The following is a 14194-nucleotide window of genomic DNA, read 5'->3' on the forward strand; positions in this document are numbered from 1 at the left end:
CAGTGGGAGTAAACAATGCCCCATCATTGGTTTTAGTGGGAGTTATAGCGCACCATTGTTGGTATCAGTGGAAGTAATAGGGCCCCATTATTGGTATCAGTGGGAGTAATAGTGCCCCAGTATTGGTATCAGTGGGAGTATTAGTGCCCCATTGTTGGTATCAGTGGGAGTATTAGTGCCCCATTGTTGGTATCAGTGGCAGAAATTAGTGCCCCATTGTTGGTATCAGTGGGAGTATTAGTGCCCCATTGTTGGTATCAGTGGCAGAAATTAGTGCCCCATTGTTGGTATCAGTGGAAGGAATAGTGCCCTGTTGTTGGTATCAGTGGAAGGAATAGTGCCCTGCTGTTGGTATCAGTGGAAGGAATAGTGCCCTGCTGTTGGTATCAGTGGAAGGAATAGTGCCCTGCTGTTGGTATCAGTGGAAGGAATAGGGCCCTGCTGTTGGTATCAGTGGAAGGAATATTGTCCTATTGTTGGTATCAGTGGGAGTAACAGTGTGCTATTGTTGGTATCAGTGGGAGTAACATTTCCCCGTTATTGGCATCAGTGGAAGGAATAGTGACCTGTTGGTATCAGTGGAAGGAATATTGTCCTATTGTTGGTATCAGTGGGATTAATAGTGCCCCATTCTTGGTATCAGTGGGAGTAACATTTCGCCGTTATTGGTATCAGTGGAAGGAATAGCGCCCCATTATTGGCATCAGTGGAAGGAATAGTGCCCCATTATTGGTATCAGTGGAAGGAATAGCGCCCCATTATTGGTATCAGTGGAAGGAATAGTGCCCCAATGTTGGTATCAGTTGGAGTAATAGTGCCCCATTGTTGATAAGAGTGGAAAAAAATAGCACCCCATTATTGGTGTCTATGGAAGGAATAGTGCCCCACCACTGGTGTCAGTGGAAAGAATAGTGCCCCATCATTAGTGTTAGTTGTGGATGTAATAGTGCCCCATCAGTGTTAGTTGTGGATGGAATAGTGTCCCAAAGGGACCTAGAGAAGGTATTATATAAACGTTGGGTTTTTTGAACATTAAAATAACATTATAAAAAAATAAAAAGGTCTCATGCACAAATAGGCTTTTAGGCATCCAACATAAATTGTGCATTTTCATGCCTAGGAAGAACCGATGCGTAGTCATCCATAGAATCCCTGTATGCACCAAAGCCATATTCAGTGATTTACACAAGCATTAAGCATACCCATATACAGCCATTTATCACTATGGACAAATAGCTGGAGCAATCTATCTCGGTTGTGGAAATATGCCCACAATTTACATTGGTTGACTGAAAGCATGCATGAGGCCTTAAAGGGGCTGCTTATAAAATAAACACTTATTCAATTTGATAAGGCAAGTTATAATAAAGATATGCAAAATCATCAATCAAATGAAACTTTTATTGCTATAACTACAGTAAAGTGAAAGCGGATTGGCTGTGATAGGTTACTGCACTGTGCACATAGTTAATATACTGTAATCTATGGCAACCAACAATGAAAGCCAATATGTGCCATGATGCTATGAGTTACTGCACAGCACATTACTTTTGTCAATAATAGATTAAAAAACACGGGAGGATATTTTTCCCGCATTGCACGGTCATCAGCTCTCTTTTTGGTTGACTAAATATTTGCTAAATTAAAAAATTCCCATTGAGGAAAAAAGCTAAAAATACAGTCTATATACAGCATACATACGAGATCAGTTATATCAAACAAGATTTTTTCTTTCTTAAATTCTGTTCCGTTTGTCTTGTGATTTACATACTTTTGGCACACTGTATGAATAGGCGGGTGACTTTATAAGTTTCGTATCCTGTCGCCAGCCTGCTTACAGGACAATAACTGAGCAGTATGATGAGGCCCATAAACTGTCAAAAACAGCAAACAAGTCACAAAAAAATTGAAGTATAGGACTCCGCGCTATAGGGTGTATAATGGGTGTGTCAGTAGGCTGCAGCCTCCCAGAAAATATAAAAAAAAGGTAAAGGTGTGGGAATGGCGCTGTCTACTAATGGAATGGTAATGATATCTAAACAGGATAGATTAAAGTAAAAATAGGAGTAATATATATGAACACAGATAGAACACAATGTACAAAAATATAAAGTGCCAATGCAGTGAGTGATTGCTATAAACAATGGTGATAAAAGTGACCAAGTGCTTAAGGTGAGTGGATAATATACGCAAGTATCTCCAATATACACACAACGGAAATTAGGCTAAACCAGTAATATCAAACAGTAAAAAATATATATGGAATCAAGGAATGAATGATAAAGTGACAAGTGACAATGATTGTGCTGGATAAAAAATGAAAATATATATATATATATATATATATATATATATATATAAATAATTAAAGTGATACAGTGATAAGCACAAATAAGATATATGTGAATCAATAAAAGTGAATAAATATTATTCAAAATCCAATAAGGTGACTGAGTGAGGTAAATGATGCTAATAGTCCAATAAGGTGACTGAGTGACGTGTATAGTCCATTCGCGTGAGAAATATCTTCATAGATATCCTATAAATAAATAAAACCCCGTGGTGGGTGATGAGTGAGGTGCTAAGTGCCCCCTAGGGTAAGTAGCCCACTCACCGGACGTTCCCACCCCACACAGGGGTAAAGGGCGGGTATAGTGGTTAGGATTAATCCCAGTAAGGTCCTATGGAAAGGCCCAGGAAACCGGGGGGTCCGCTCTTGGATGGGGTATGTACTCCGGTATCAGACCAAACGTAATGGGACCATGTATGTACAGGTATAGCATGTGGGGCAAAAAGAGGCCAATAGTGTAATATTGTAAACACTACTTTTATTATTAAAATAGATAAATGGGTACTCATAATCCAAACAAATCAAATAAGCATATAAGCGGAGCTGTGGAACGCAATGCGCTCCAATCAGATGCCGGAACCGGAAATGATGCGATGGCGCTGTACGCGTTTCGTCATCCGTCTTCAGCATTGGCACTTTACATTTTTGTACATTGTGTTATATCTGTGTTCATATATATTACTCCTATTTCTACTTTAATCTATCCTGTCTAGATATCATTACCATTCCATTAGTAGACAGCGCCATTCCCACACCTTTACCTAGGTCACACAAAAAGCTGCTATTTGTGAGAGAAAACAGTGGTGTTCCTTGCCTGGCTTTGCAGTGGGGCTTAGGTGTATGGCTAACAAGACTGGCTTGACAGAATTAAAACCTTTTGGCGAGTAAAACACATCACTGAAGCAGTATCTCACAAAAGTGAGTGCACCCCCACATTTTTGTAAATATTTTAATATATCTTTTCATGTGACAACACTGAAGAAAACGGAATTTTTGTAAAATCTTACCTGTAAAATTCCTTTCTCTGAGTCCTCCGACAGTCGCCGCCTCTTCATATTCGTCACATATGGGGTATTAGACTTTGCTCCGAAGGAGTAGCTAGGCAACAGAATATGTTAACAATAAAGCTTTAACATATCCCACCCTCAAGGGGTGGTCCCCTCAGTCAATACCCTCCTACTTCCTGCAACCATATCTCAGTTTTAGTGGAATAGCAGTAGAGTATACAATCAAACCCCAAAAGAGGGGCGGGGGCGGCGACTGTCGGAGGACTCAGAGAAAGGAATTTTACAGGTAAGATTTTACAAAAATTCCGTTTTCTCTTACGTCCTCCGACAGTCGCCGCCTCTTCATATTTGTCACATATGGGGACGTCCCAAAGCAGTGCAAACATGAGGGGTGGGAAACGCATCCGCGCCGAAAGGCAACGCAGTCTCCGCATCAAAGAAAGGAACCTTACCAAAGGAAGGAAACCAGCTGGGCAACAGCAAAAAATAAGCGCTCAACAGGAGCAACAACCCAGGAAAAGACAAAAAAACCAGGGGATACAAAACTTATCCCAACAGCCAGGAGTCCCCAACAAGGGACCCTAGGGAACAGCCGCACTAAGAACCTTGCGGCCAAAGGAAGCATCCGCCGATGCCTGAACATCTACTTTGTAGAATTTTGTGAAAGTGTGCACGGTCGACCAAGTCGCCGCCTTACACACCTGGGCTACAGAAGCCCCATGACGACAGGCCCAAGACGTACTCAGAGATCTAGTAGAGTGCGCCTTCACAGGCACAGGGGGAACCTTCCCCTGCAAAGCATAGGCCTGTTCAATGGTCTGCCTGATCCATTTGGCGATGGTAGAGGCCGAAGCCGCCATGCCCTTCCGAGGACCCTCTGGAAGAACAAACAAGGAGTCCGTCTTTCGAAAAGACTCAGTCGATTTAAGGTAAACCCTCATCGCCCGAACAACATCCAGAGAGTGCAATCTCACCTCCTTTGGATGTTTAGGCTTCGTGCACAACGAAGGCAAGACAATATCCTCATTAAGATGGAATTCCGAAACTCGTTTCGGCAGAAAAGAAGGATTAGGTCGCAAGACCACCTTATCCAAATGAATAACCAGGTACGGAGACTTGCAGGACAAAGCCGCCAGCTCCGACACTCTGCGAGCCGAAGTGATCGCCACCAAAAAGGCGACCTTTTTGGACAACATAGACAACGAGATCCAAGTCCCAAGGGGGCAGAGGATCCCGCCTCGGGGGAACCAGATGCCGCACACCCTGAACAAAGGTGCCAACCAATGGGTTGGAAGCCACGGGACGTTGAAACAGAACGGCCAGAGCAGACACCTGACCCTTTATCGTAGCCAGCGCCAAACGCTGATCAACACCCGTTTGAAGGAAAGACAGCACACGGGACACCGAGTACGTGCGGGGTGAAAACCCCCTGGACTCACACCAGGCAAAATAGGCCTTCCAAGTACGGTAATAAACCTTCCCCGAGGAAGACTTCCTCGCGTTGATTAAAGTATGAACGACCTCCGGAGAGAGACCCCTCTCCTTCAGGACCTCGGTCTCAACAGCCAGGCCGTCAAAGCCAGCGACTGTAAAGCAGGATGGTATATCGGTCCTTGAGACAGTAGATCGTCTCGAAGAGGCAGACGCCACGGGGCGTCGACCGCCAGATTCACGAGGTCTGCGTACCAGGACCGGCGAGGCCAGTCCGGTGCCACAAGAGTCACCGTGTTGCGTTCCGAGTGTAACCTGCGAAGGAACCTGGACAGCAACTGAATCGGTGGAAACGCGTACATCAGCCTGTACTGATGCCACGGGGCCACTAACGCGTCCGACGCGTCTGCCCGAGGGTCGCGCGTCCTTGCCACGAACCTCTTCACCTTGTTGTTGAGGCGAGACGCGAACAGGTCCACATCTGGAAGACCCCACTTCGCGCACAACGTCTGGAAGACAGCCGGATGGAGAGACCATTCCCCCTGATCCAGGGTCTGGCGACTCAGATAGTCCGCCTGCCAGTTCTCCACTCCCGGAATGTGAACCGCCGTTATCGCCGGGACATGAGTCTCGGCCCAAGACAGAATGTCGGCCACTTCTCGAGCCGCTCGGGCACTCCTGGTGCCCCCTTGGTGGTTGATGTAGGCCACCGCCGTGGCATTGTCCGTCTGCACCCGAACCGGGCAATCACATGGCGTGGGGGACCCGCACAGGCGAACAAGCCGCTGCACATGAGGCAGGGAGAGTCGCAATTCAAGACGCACAAAATGGGGGTTAAGAAACCGCACAGCGTCCAGTGAGGTAGCCACCTCACCAATCATCCCTGCACCGAACAGGGATGGGTCGTCCACCATGCCAGGAGCGTTACCTGGCTGAACGCTCGATGGCAGACTGGGAAGCCACTGACCCACGACCTGCGACCAGGGGGATCAGCCCGAGACCCAGTCCGCATGATCCTCTTCGTCCGAAGAACTAACTAACGCTGACAAAATAACAGCTAAGTAAAGGTAGAGAGAAAAACTCAAACAAAATATTAAAAAGAAGAAAGAGTCTGGGACAGAAAGTCCCAGCACAGAGAGAGCCAGCCACTCCTGACAAGCTAGACATTAAAACTGAGATATGGTTGCAGGAAGTAGGAGGGTATTGACTGAGGGGACCACCCCTTGAGGGTGGGATATGTTAAAGCTTTATTGTTAACATATTCTGTTGCCTAGCTACTCCTTCGGAGCAAAGTCTAATACCCCATATGTGACGAATATGAAGAGGCGGCGACTGTCGGAGGACGTAAGAGAAATGACACTTTGCTACAATGTAAAGTAGTGAGTGTACAGCTTAACAAAAGGTGTATAATGAGAATCGGAAGGAGGCTCACACACACTAGCAGCGCTAATTAAAATAACTTGTATATAGAAACAATGAATCAAAAAATTATTCTCTGCAAATAAATGTCCATTCAAGGTGATATCCGCAAATGCTGAAGGATAAAGTTCTTATATTGAATAGGATCCTGGAGTGCAAGCCCGTGAACCCTCTGTGTCACTTCCTGTTTAGATGGACCACCGTCACCACACCTCAACAAAAAAACGTGCCCCCCTAGGTAGTAAAAACTCACCACAGGATGGGAACAGAAACGCCTTGTATGGGGTATAATTCCACAATGTGGTACACGAATTCCAGGTAAACACTCTCCGGATTGCCCAAACTCTGATATCAAATCAGGATTTCAATTCAGCATTAACTGCACCAGACACCTCAGAACATGTATGGGAAAAGAAAGGGGGAGGACCCATAGTGTGATTCCATAAACAACACTTTATTAGAATTCCCAATCCCCCATATAGGATACACTCACAATGTTAAAATTGAATAGTAGCATGTAGAATAAATGTGGAGTCCGTCGTGTGCTGGTAAACTCACCGCTATCGGTTTAGGGAAAGCCAGAGCTCCAGCGCACCGACTCTGCGTGACAGCTGATGGATGCGTGCTCACGCCCTTACATGTTTCGTCACACGGACTTCTACCGAGGGCGCCTGTACAGCTTGTATAACAGTGTAAATTTGCTGACCCCTCAAAATAACTCAACACAGCCATTGACCACTTCTGGACCAGAAGGATTTGCCCCCTTAATCACCAGGCCATTTTTTGTGATTCGGCACAGCGTTATTTTAACTGACAACTACGCGGTCGTGCGACACTGTACCCAAATAAAATTGATGTCCTTTTTTTTCCCCCACAAACAGGGCTTTCTTTTAGTGGTATTTGATCACCTCTGCAGTTTTTTGATTATGCGCTATAAACAAAAAAAGAGCGACAATTTTGGGGAAAAAAAGCATTTTTTTCACTATATATAACATTCCCAATAACATTTTTTAGAAATCACATTTTTTCATCATTTTTGGCCAATTTGTATTTTGCCAAATATTTTTGGTAAAATAAAACCCAATAAGTGTATTTTGATTGGTTTGCTCAAAAGTTATCGCGTCTACAAACTAGGGGAAAGATTTACATAATTTTTATTTATTTAATTTTTACTAGTAATGACGGCGATCTGCGATATTTAGCGGGACTGCAACATTGCGGCAGACAGATCGGACCCCTAACTGACATTTTTGACACTTTTGGGGGGACCAGTGGCATTACTACAGTAATCAGTGCTAAAAATATGCTCTGTTACTGTAATAATGACACTGGCAGGGAAGGGATTAACACAAGGGGCGATCAAAGGGTTAATGTTTACCTAGGGGGTGATTCTGACTGTGCGGGGGCCAGACTTGGTGGATGGAAACAGGGTTCCTGTGTTCCGAAATAACGAACACAGGAGCCCTGTTTCAATCAGTGACAGATGAGCCTTCTGTCAGTCCCTCCAGCGATCACCTGGTTCCCGGTGGCCATCACGGCTGCCCGACCCGTTGCTTAGCTGCAGGGCTAGAGAATGGGTGCACGGTCGTGCCACCGGCAACCCGCTCTTGCGAGCCAACGTACCCATACCCAGTAACTCTGCGGTGGCTGGTCTTTAAGTGGTTAATGCTTAAACCGCTGGCAACAAAAGTAAGCACAACCCTAAATGTCCAAATTGGGCCCAAAGTGTCAATATTTTGTGTGGTCACCATTATTTTCCAGCACTGCCTAAACCTTCTTGGGCATGGAGTTCACCAGAGCTTCACAGGTTGCCACTGGAGTCCTCTTCCACTCCTTGATGATGACATCAAGGAGCTGGTGGATGTTAGAGACCTTGCACTCCTCCACCTTCATTTGCCCCATAGATGCTTAATAGGATTTAGGTCTGGAGACATGCTTGGCCAGTCCATCACCTTAACCCTCAGCTTCTTTAGCAAGGCAGAGGTGGTCTTTGAGGTGTGTTTGGTTTAGTTATGTTGGAATAATGCCCTGCGGCCAAGTCTCCGAATGGAGGGGATCATGCTCTGCTTCAGTATGTCACAGTACATGTTGGCATTCATGGTCCCCTCAATGAACTGTAGCTCCCCAGTGTCGGCAGCACTCATGCAGCCCCAGACCATGACACTCCCACCACCATGCTTGACTGTAGACAAGACACACTTGTCTTTGTACTCCTCACCTGTTTGCTGCCACACACGCTTGACGCCATCTGAACCAAATAGGTTTATCTTTATCCCACAAACTGTTTTTTTGTGCATCATCTTTAGAAGAGGCTTCTTCTGGGACGACAGCCATGCAGACCAATTTGATGCAGTGTGCCATGTATGGTCTGAGCACTGGCAGGCTGACCCCCCCACCCCTTCAACCTCTGCAGCAATGCTGGCAGCACTCATACGTCTATTTCCCAAAGACAACCTCTGGATATGATGCTGAGCACGTGCACTCAACTTCTTTGGTTGACCATGGAGAGGCCTGTTCTGAGTAGAACTTGTCCTGTTAAACCGCTGTATGGTCTTGGCCACCGTGCTGCAGCTCAGTTTCAGGGTCTTGGCAATCTTAAAGCCTAGGCCATCTTTACGTAGAGCAACAATTCTTTTTTCAGATCCTCAGAGTTCTTTGCCTAGACTGGTACCATGTTGAACTTCCAGTGACCAGTATGAGAGAGTGAGAGCGATAACACCAAATTACCACACCTGCTCCCCATTCATGCCTGAGACCTTGTAAAACTAACGAGTCATATGACACCGAGGAGGGAAAATGGCTAATTGGGCCTAATTAGGACATTTGCACTTAGGGGTGTACTCACTTTTGTTGTCAGCGATTTAGACATTAATGACTGTGTGTTGAGTTATTTTGAGGGTACAGCAAATTTACAGTTAGGCCCCTTTCACACAGGTGGACCGTTCAGATCCGCCTGTCAGTTTTTTTGGCGGATACGGCGGAACGTTCACCCCATGCATGTCTATGGGGCATCACATGTCAGTGGAGACATGTCCGCTGACATCCAATCCGATCCGGTCCATCAAATCTGGACGGATGGAAACCCTATTTTCCATCCGTCCAGCGGATCGGATGAGAACGGGCCGACGGGCCTTTCCCATCCGATTCCCCCATAAAGATGCATGGGGACCTGACAGCTGTGTCTTGCACACAGCGCAGAGACACAGCTGTCATCCTCCTGCACTGTGGGGGATCGGTGGATTGATCCCCCCGCTGAGAAAAAAGTGTTTGTAAGAGCCCTTATACAAGCTGTACACTCACTACTTTACATTGTAGCATAGTATAATTTCTTCAATGTAGTCACATGAAAAGATATAATAAAATATTTACAAAAATGTGATGGGTGTACTCACTTTTGTGAGATATTGTTTGTATTTACCCTGTGCATTTACCTGCTTGCATGGAGTTCTAACTCATAGGGCCTTTAAACTAAAAAGTATCTTCTGTTACATGCAGTCAGTCCCTAGGACTATACACTTTACTTACGGCAATCTTTCTCATCAGATTTGTCCTTGCAGTCCTCATCTCCATCACATCTCCAGTTCAGGTGGATACACTTGCCGTTGCCACAGCGAAACTCTTGTGCCCCACACTGCGTCACCGCCTGAGGTTGACTTTTTAGGCCGCAGCGATCCTCTGATTCATCTGACTGATCTGCACAGTCAGCCTGTCCATCACAAAGCCATTTCTCGGGAATGCAGATCCCTTTCCCGCAGCGGAACTGTCCTGCTTTGCAGGTAATCACAGAGCAATCTTGTTCATCGCTGTTGTCACCGCAGTTATCCACACCGTCACACACAAAACTGGTAGCAATACACAACTTGCTAGTGCACTGGAATTCACCACGGGGGCAGCCTGCAGAGAGAGCACAGAGATCATGAAGGGCTGGTTATATAACAAAACTTAAAGAACTATAGGCAAAACTTTTCCCATTTTGTATATATAGGGAGGGTTATAACCAGTCAGATTTTTTTCTCCATCGGTTTCCCATTGAGGAGATTTCCCTTGACTTTCTGTCAAGGGAAACAGAAGAGGAAATCTCTGAACAATAAGGGAATCCCTTGGGGACCCCCAGGTGTTCTCAATGGAAGATTTCCCCTCTACTGTATTACTTTTCTGGGACAACCCAAAATCTGGGATTTTTCTTTTATTTTCACTTTCAATGATGGTAAACAGGACAAATAATGAGCGTAGGGCATAGGCAGCAATCCCTCTCTACTGTATCCAAAACTAAAAAAAAAAAAAAAAATGTTTTTAACCTTTAGTTATACTTTAATACACTCTAAAAAAACTTACTTACAGGAATATTGTAGTATTTGGTGTCAGTAGAAGGAATGGTGTCTCATCCATGGTGTCAGCAGGAATAGTGTGGGAGGAATAGTGCCCCAAGGGCCAAATAAAAGCAAGCAAAGGGCTGCATCTGGCCCGCGGGCTGCAGTTTGGGGGCTACTGTCCTAGACCAACAATCCTAAAACATAATTATGGGTTAATCTGTTTTAATTTAGTCTGGACACTTGACATAACCAGGCTAGTTTGCAAAGTAGGAGTCAGACCATGAGCTTCAATAACATCCAAACTCCCATAGCTTCCCGTAGCTAACATGCACCACCCATTATAACCTTTATGCCACCCCACCCCGGCCCAATAACTACAGTATATCTATTTTCCCCTTGCCTAGTGCATCCTTCCAGGAAAAGCGGTTTACCAACACATTTACTCAAGATAATAGACATGTCATCAGTAAATAGTTAGGTATAGCTTTAAAAAGGTCCCCAGGAGCAGCAGCCCAAGTGTAACTCTAACCTCTGCTGTCCATGTTCCTACTCCACCAGTAACACCTAAACTGGTCCTCCTGTGCCTGTAAATGAATATATTTTGTAATGGCATTAGACTGCCAGATTCCTCAGGAACAGGGACTGATGAGAATAGTTTACACCTATAAAGCGTTATTAAAAACTGTGCCAGGATGGTATGAAATAATAAACCAACTATCCTTACACTCAGAGTTTCTGTAGTTTGGTGTGACATAGGCCCTGTATTCCCCATTCACCTTGGGCCTTACCACTATTCAGTTAATCCTCCTTATGCACTCTGTGCGGCATCCCATTCATATCAGGCCATTTCCACAGCATTCTTGCGGTCACGGCTAACACCAATTATTTTATGCCCTGAAATGTCTGTATTCACGGAGATAAAACGCCATAGTCTGTATCTCAAGGAAGGAACATTCTAATTAAAAGCCATTATTTATCACTGTTCTGGAATGTCAAGGTTGGTGAGCAGATGGGAACGATTCTTTACAAGAAAAACACTAATTCTATAAAATCCAGAGACAAAGGATGAGCCTGAGTTCTGTACTGAACACACATAACAAAACAAAGGCCTCAGAAGACTGAAACGCATAAGCATAAATAGATTTTTGCATACAATTGGGGTATACAGTCTACAGTTCGATAAAAGAGGAGATCGTACATGGCCAGTGTTTTCCTACTGTGCATACATTTATAAGCTGTACTAAAGAAATCAGAAACAATTATTTTTTTAAAGGTAGAGCTGCAGAAAGGACAAAGTGACCATGTTTAAAATTATATTAAAGGCAGATTTTTTTTAATTACAATAAAAAAGATGTCATACTTATCTGCTTTGTCCAATGATAATGCACAAAGCGGTCCCTTACCTCTTCTTCTGAAAGTCCCTAGCCAATGCTATCTGCTTCTCCTTGCTCCAGGAGCCTTCTTAGCAAGCTGAGGCTATGGGGGCACCAATGCACACGTGCTCCTGAGCCGGGTTGTGTTCATCCATAGACGCACACAGCACCAGTAAGTCATGCTCCCGCCTCCTCCTCACAGGAGTTTGACAGCAGCAGCAGCCTATGGCTCCTGCAGCTCTCAGTGTCTTCTCTGAGATTTTAATTTCCTTAATGCAGGGAATGCCTTACGGAGAAAAGCATTTTGACTTTAGAAACTACTTTAACTCCAGGTAGATACTTGTGAATTTTTTTTTTTTTTTTTGCAGCACCTTTATATTTACCGTATATACTCGAGTATAAGCCGAGTTTTTCAGCACATTTTTTTGTGCTGAAAACGTACCCCTCGGCTTATACTCGAGTAAAAAAAAAAAAAGTTCCCGGCCGCTCCGACGTGTTTAAGATTTAAAAATGGCGCCGCCCGGCGTATACATGTCACCGCGCATGCGCCGCCACCGCTCGGGACAGGTCGGAAATAGCCGAACGTATACCAGCTTTCCCGAGCATGCGCAATGACGTGTCAGCGCCGGGCGGCATCATTTTCAAAATGAAGGCGCCTCTGGAACAGGTAAGTGAAACACAGCCGCACTAGTATGCCCGCAACCCCGCATCCTCTTGTACCATGCTTGCCACACTGCATTCTCCTGTACATGCCAGCCACACTGCATTCTCCTGTACATGCCAGCCACACTGCATTCTCCTGTACCATGCCAGCCACACTGCATTCTCCTGTACCATGCCAGCCACCCTGCATTCTCCTGTACCATGCCAGCCACACTGCATTCTCCTGTACCATGCCAGCCACCCTGCATTCTCCTGTACCATGCCAGCCACCCTGCATTCTCCTGTACCATGCCAGCCACCCTGCATTCTCCTGTACCATGCCCGCCACCCTGCATTCTCACCCTAGGCTTATACTCGAGTCAATCATTTTTCCCATCTTTTTGTGGTAAAAGTAGGGGCCTCGGCTTATACTCGAGTATATACGGTATATAAAAAATGTGCATAGCAATCTGCCCAATAAAAGTATATGTACATTCTGTGAGAATGGGCTAAAAAATAAAGTCATTAGGTTATTTCCTAATGTGGATTTAAGTGGTTGTAAAGGCATAAGGTTTTTTTTTTTTTTTATATCTTACTGCATTCTATGCAGTAAGATAAAAAAAAAAAAAAAACTTCTGTATGCAGAAGCCCCCCCCCCCCAATACTTACTGGAGCCCCCTCTTGATCCAGGAATGTTGCACGAGAGCCTACACTGTCCGGGACTCTCCCTCCTGATTGGCTAAGACACAGCCGCGGGCGACATTGGCTCCCACTGTGGTCAATCAAAGTCAGTGAGCCAATGAGGAAAGAGGGGGCAGGACTGAGAATGGACACACAGAGCAGCAGCTCGGCTCGGGTGCCCCCATAGCAAGCTGCTTACTGTGGGGGCACTCGGCAGGATGAAGGGGCCAGGAGCACCGGAGAGGGACCCGAGAAGAGGAGGATCTGGACTGCTCTGTGCAAAACCACTGCACAGAGGAGGCAAGTATAACATGTTTGTTATTTTATTTTTTTTATATTTATTGGTATGCGTCAAAAAATTACAACATAACAAGACAATATGAATGGGTACAAATAGGCCATGAAGAACCCACATCAACACAATTTTAGAAAACCATAAAAGAGGAGTGTACAGAGAATTGCACTGCAGTAAAAATGAACTACTAGAACTTTTAGAGGTAAGTTTCCAAATCAAAACTACCATGGAGATAAAAGGTATTACACCTCATTAAATCCAATGTACATACATCTCAAAATAACGACTAATAAAAAAATTTCTTAGAGTACCAAGTTCAGAACCTGTACACCAGGCCTGCGAACAGTCATACCCATGGTGTAATGCACACCAAAAAGCATTTTAGAATTTTTAGGGGGAAATGGGGAGAGTGACACCCTTGGGTGCCTAAAGGGAGAGGGAAGGTGTGAAAAGAGAGAAGAGAGGAAAAGGGTAAAAGAAAGAAGAGGGCAAATGGAAGGGGCAGGGGTCCACGGTGGGGGAGACCGAACCTCTAACCCCCCCCCCTTAACAAGTTTCGCTCCACCTTATGAAGTTTAATCATATTATAAGGCTCCAAGGGGCGCAGCGAAACACGCTGGGGGTGCGGCCTGGAGTCCGAGCTGAGGCTGCTATTCATTTCACTTCATACACATGAGTCTGCT

At 45.2% G+C, this 14194-nt stretch overlaps 1 protein-coding gene across 3 annotated transcripts in view; it reads right to left on the reverse strand.

Moving 5' to 3' along the window:
* LRP8 (LDL receptor related protein 8) overlaps positions 1-14194 on the reverse strand; it is a 395061-nt gene that overhangs the window by 100475 nt on the left and 280392 nt on the right. For all 3 annotated transcript variants that reach the window (XM_082266025.1, XM_082266024.1, XM_082266023.1), the window contains one exon: positions 9733-10101. In XM_082266025.1, the coding sequence (XP_082122151.1) occupies positions 9733-10101 (369 nt within the window). The remainder of the gene's footprint in view (positions 1-9732; positions 10102-14194) is intronic.

Source organism: Pelophylax lessonae (genome assembly GCF_965119305.1).
Source record: "Pelophylax lessonae genome assembly, chromosome: 8".
NCBI lineage: Eukaryota > Metazoa > Chordata > Amphibia > Anura > Ranidae > Pelophylax > Pelophylax lessonae.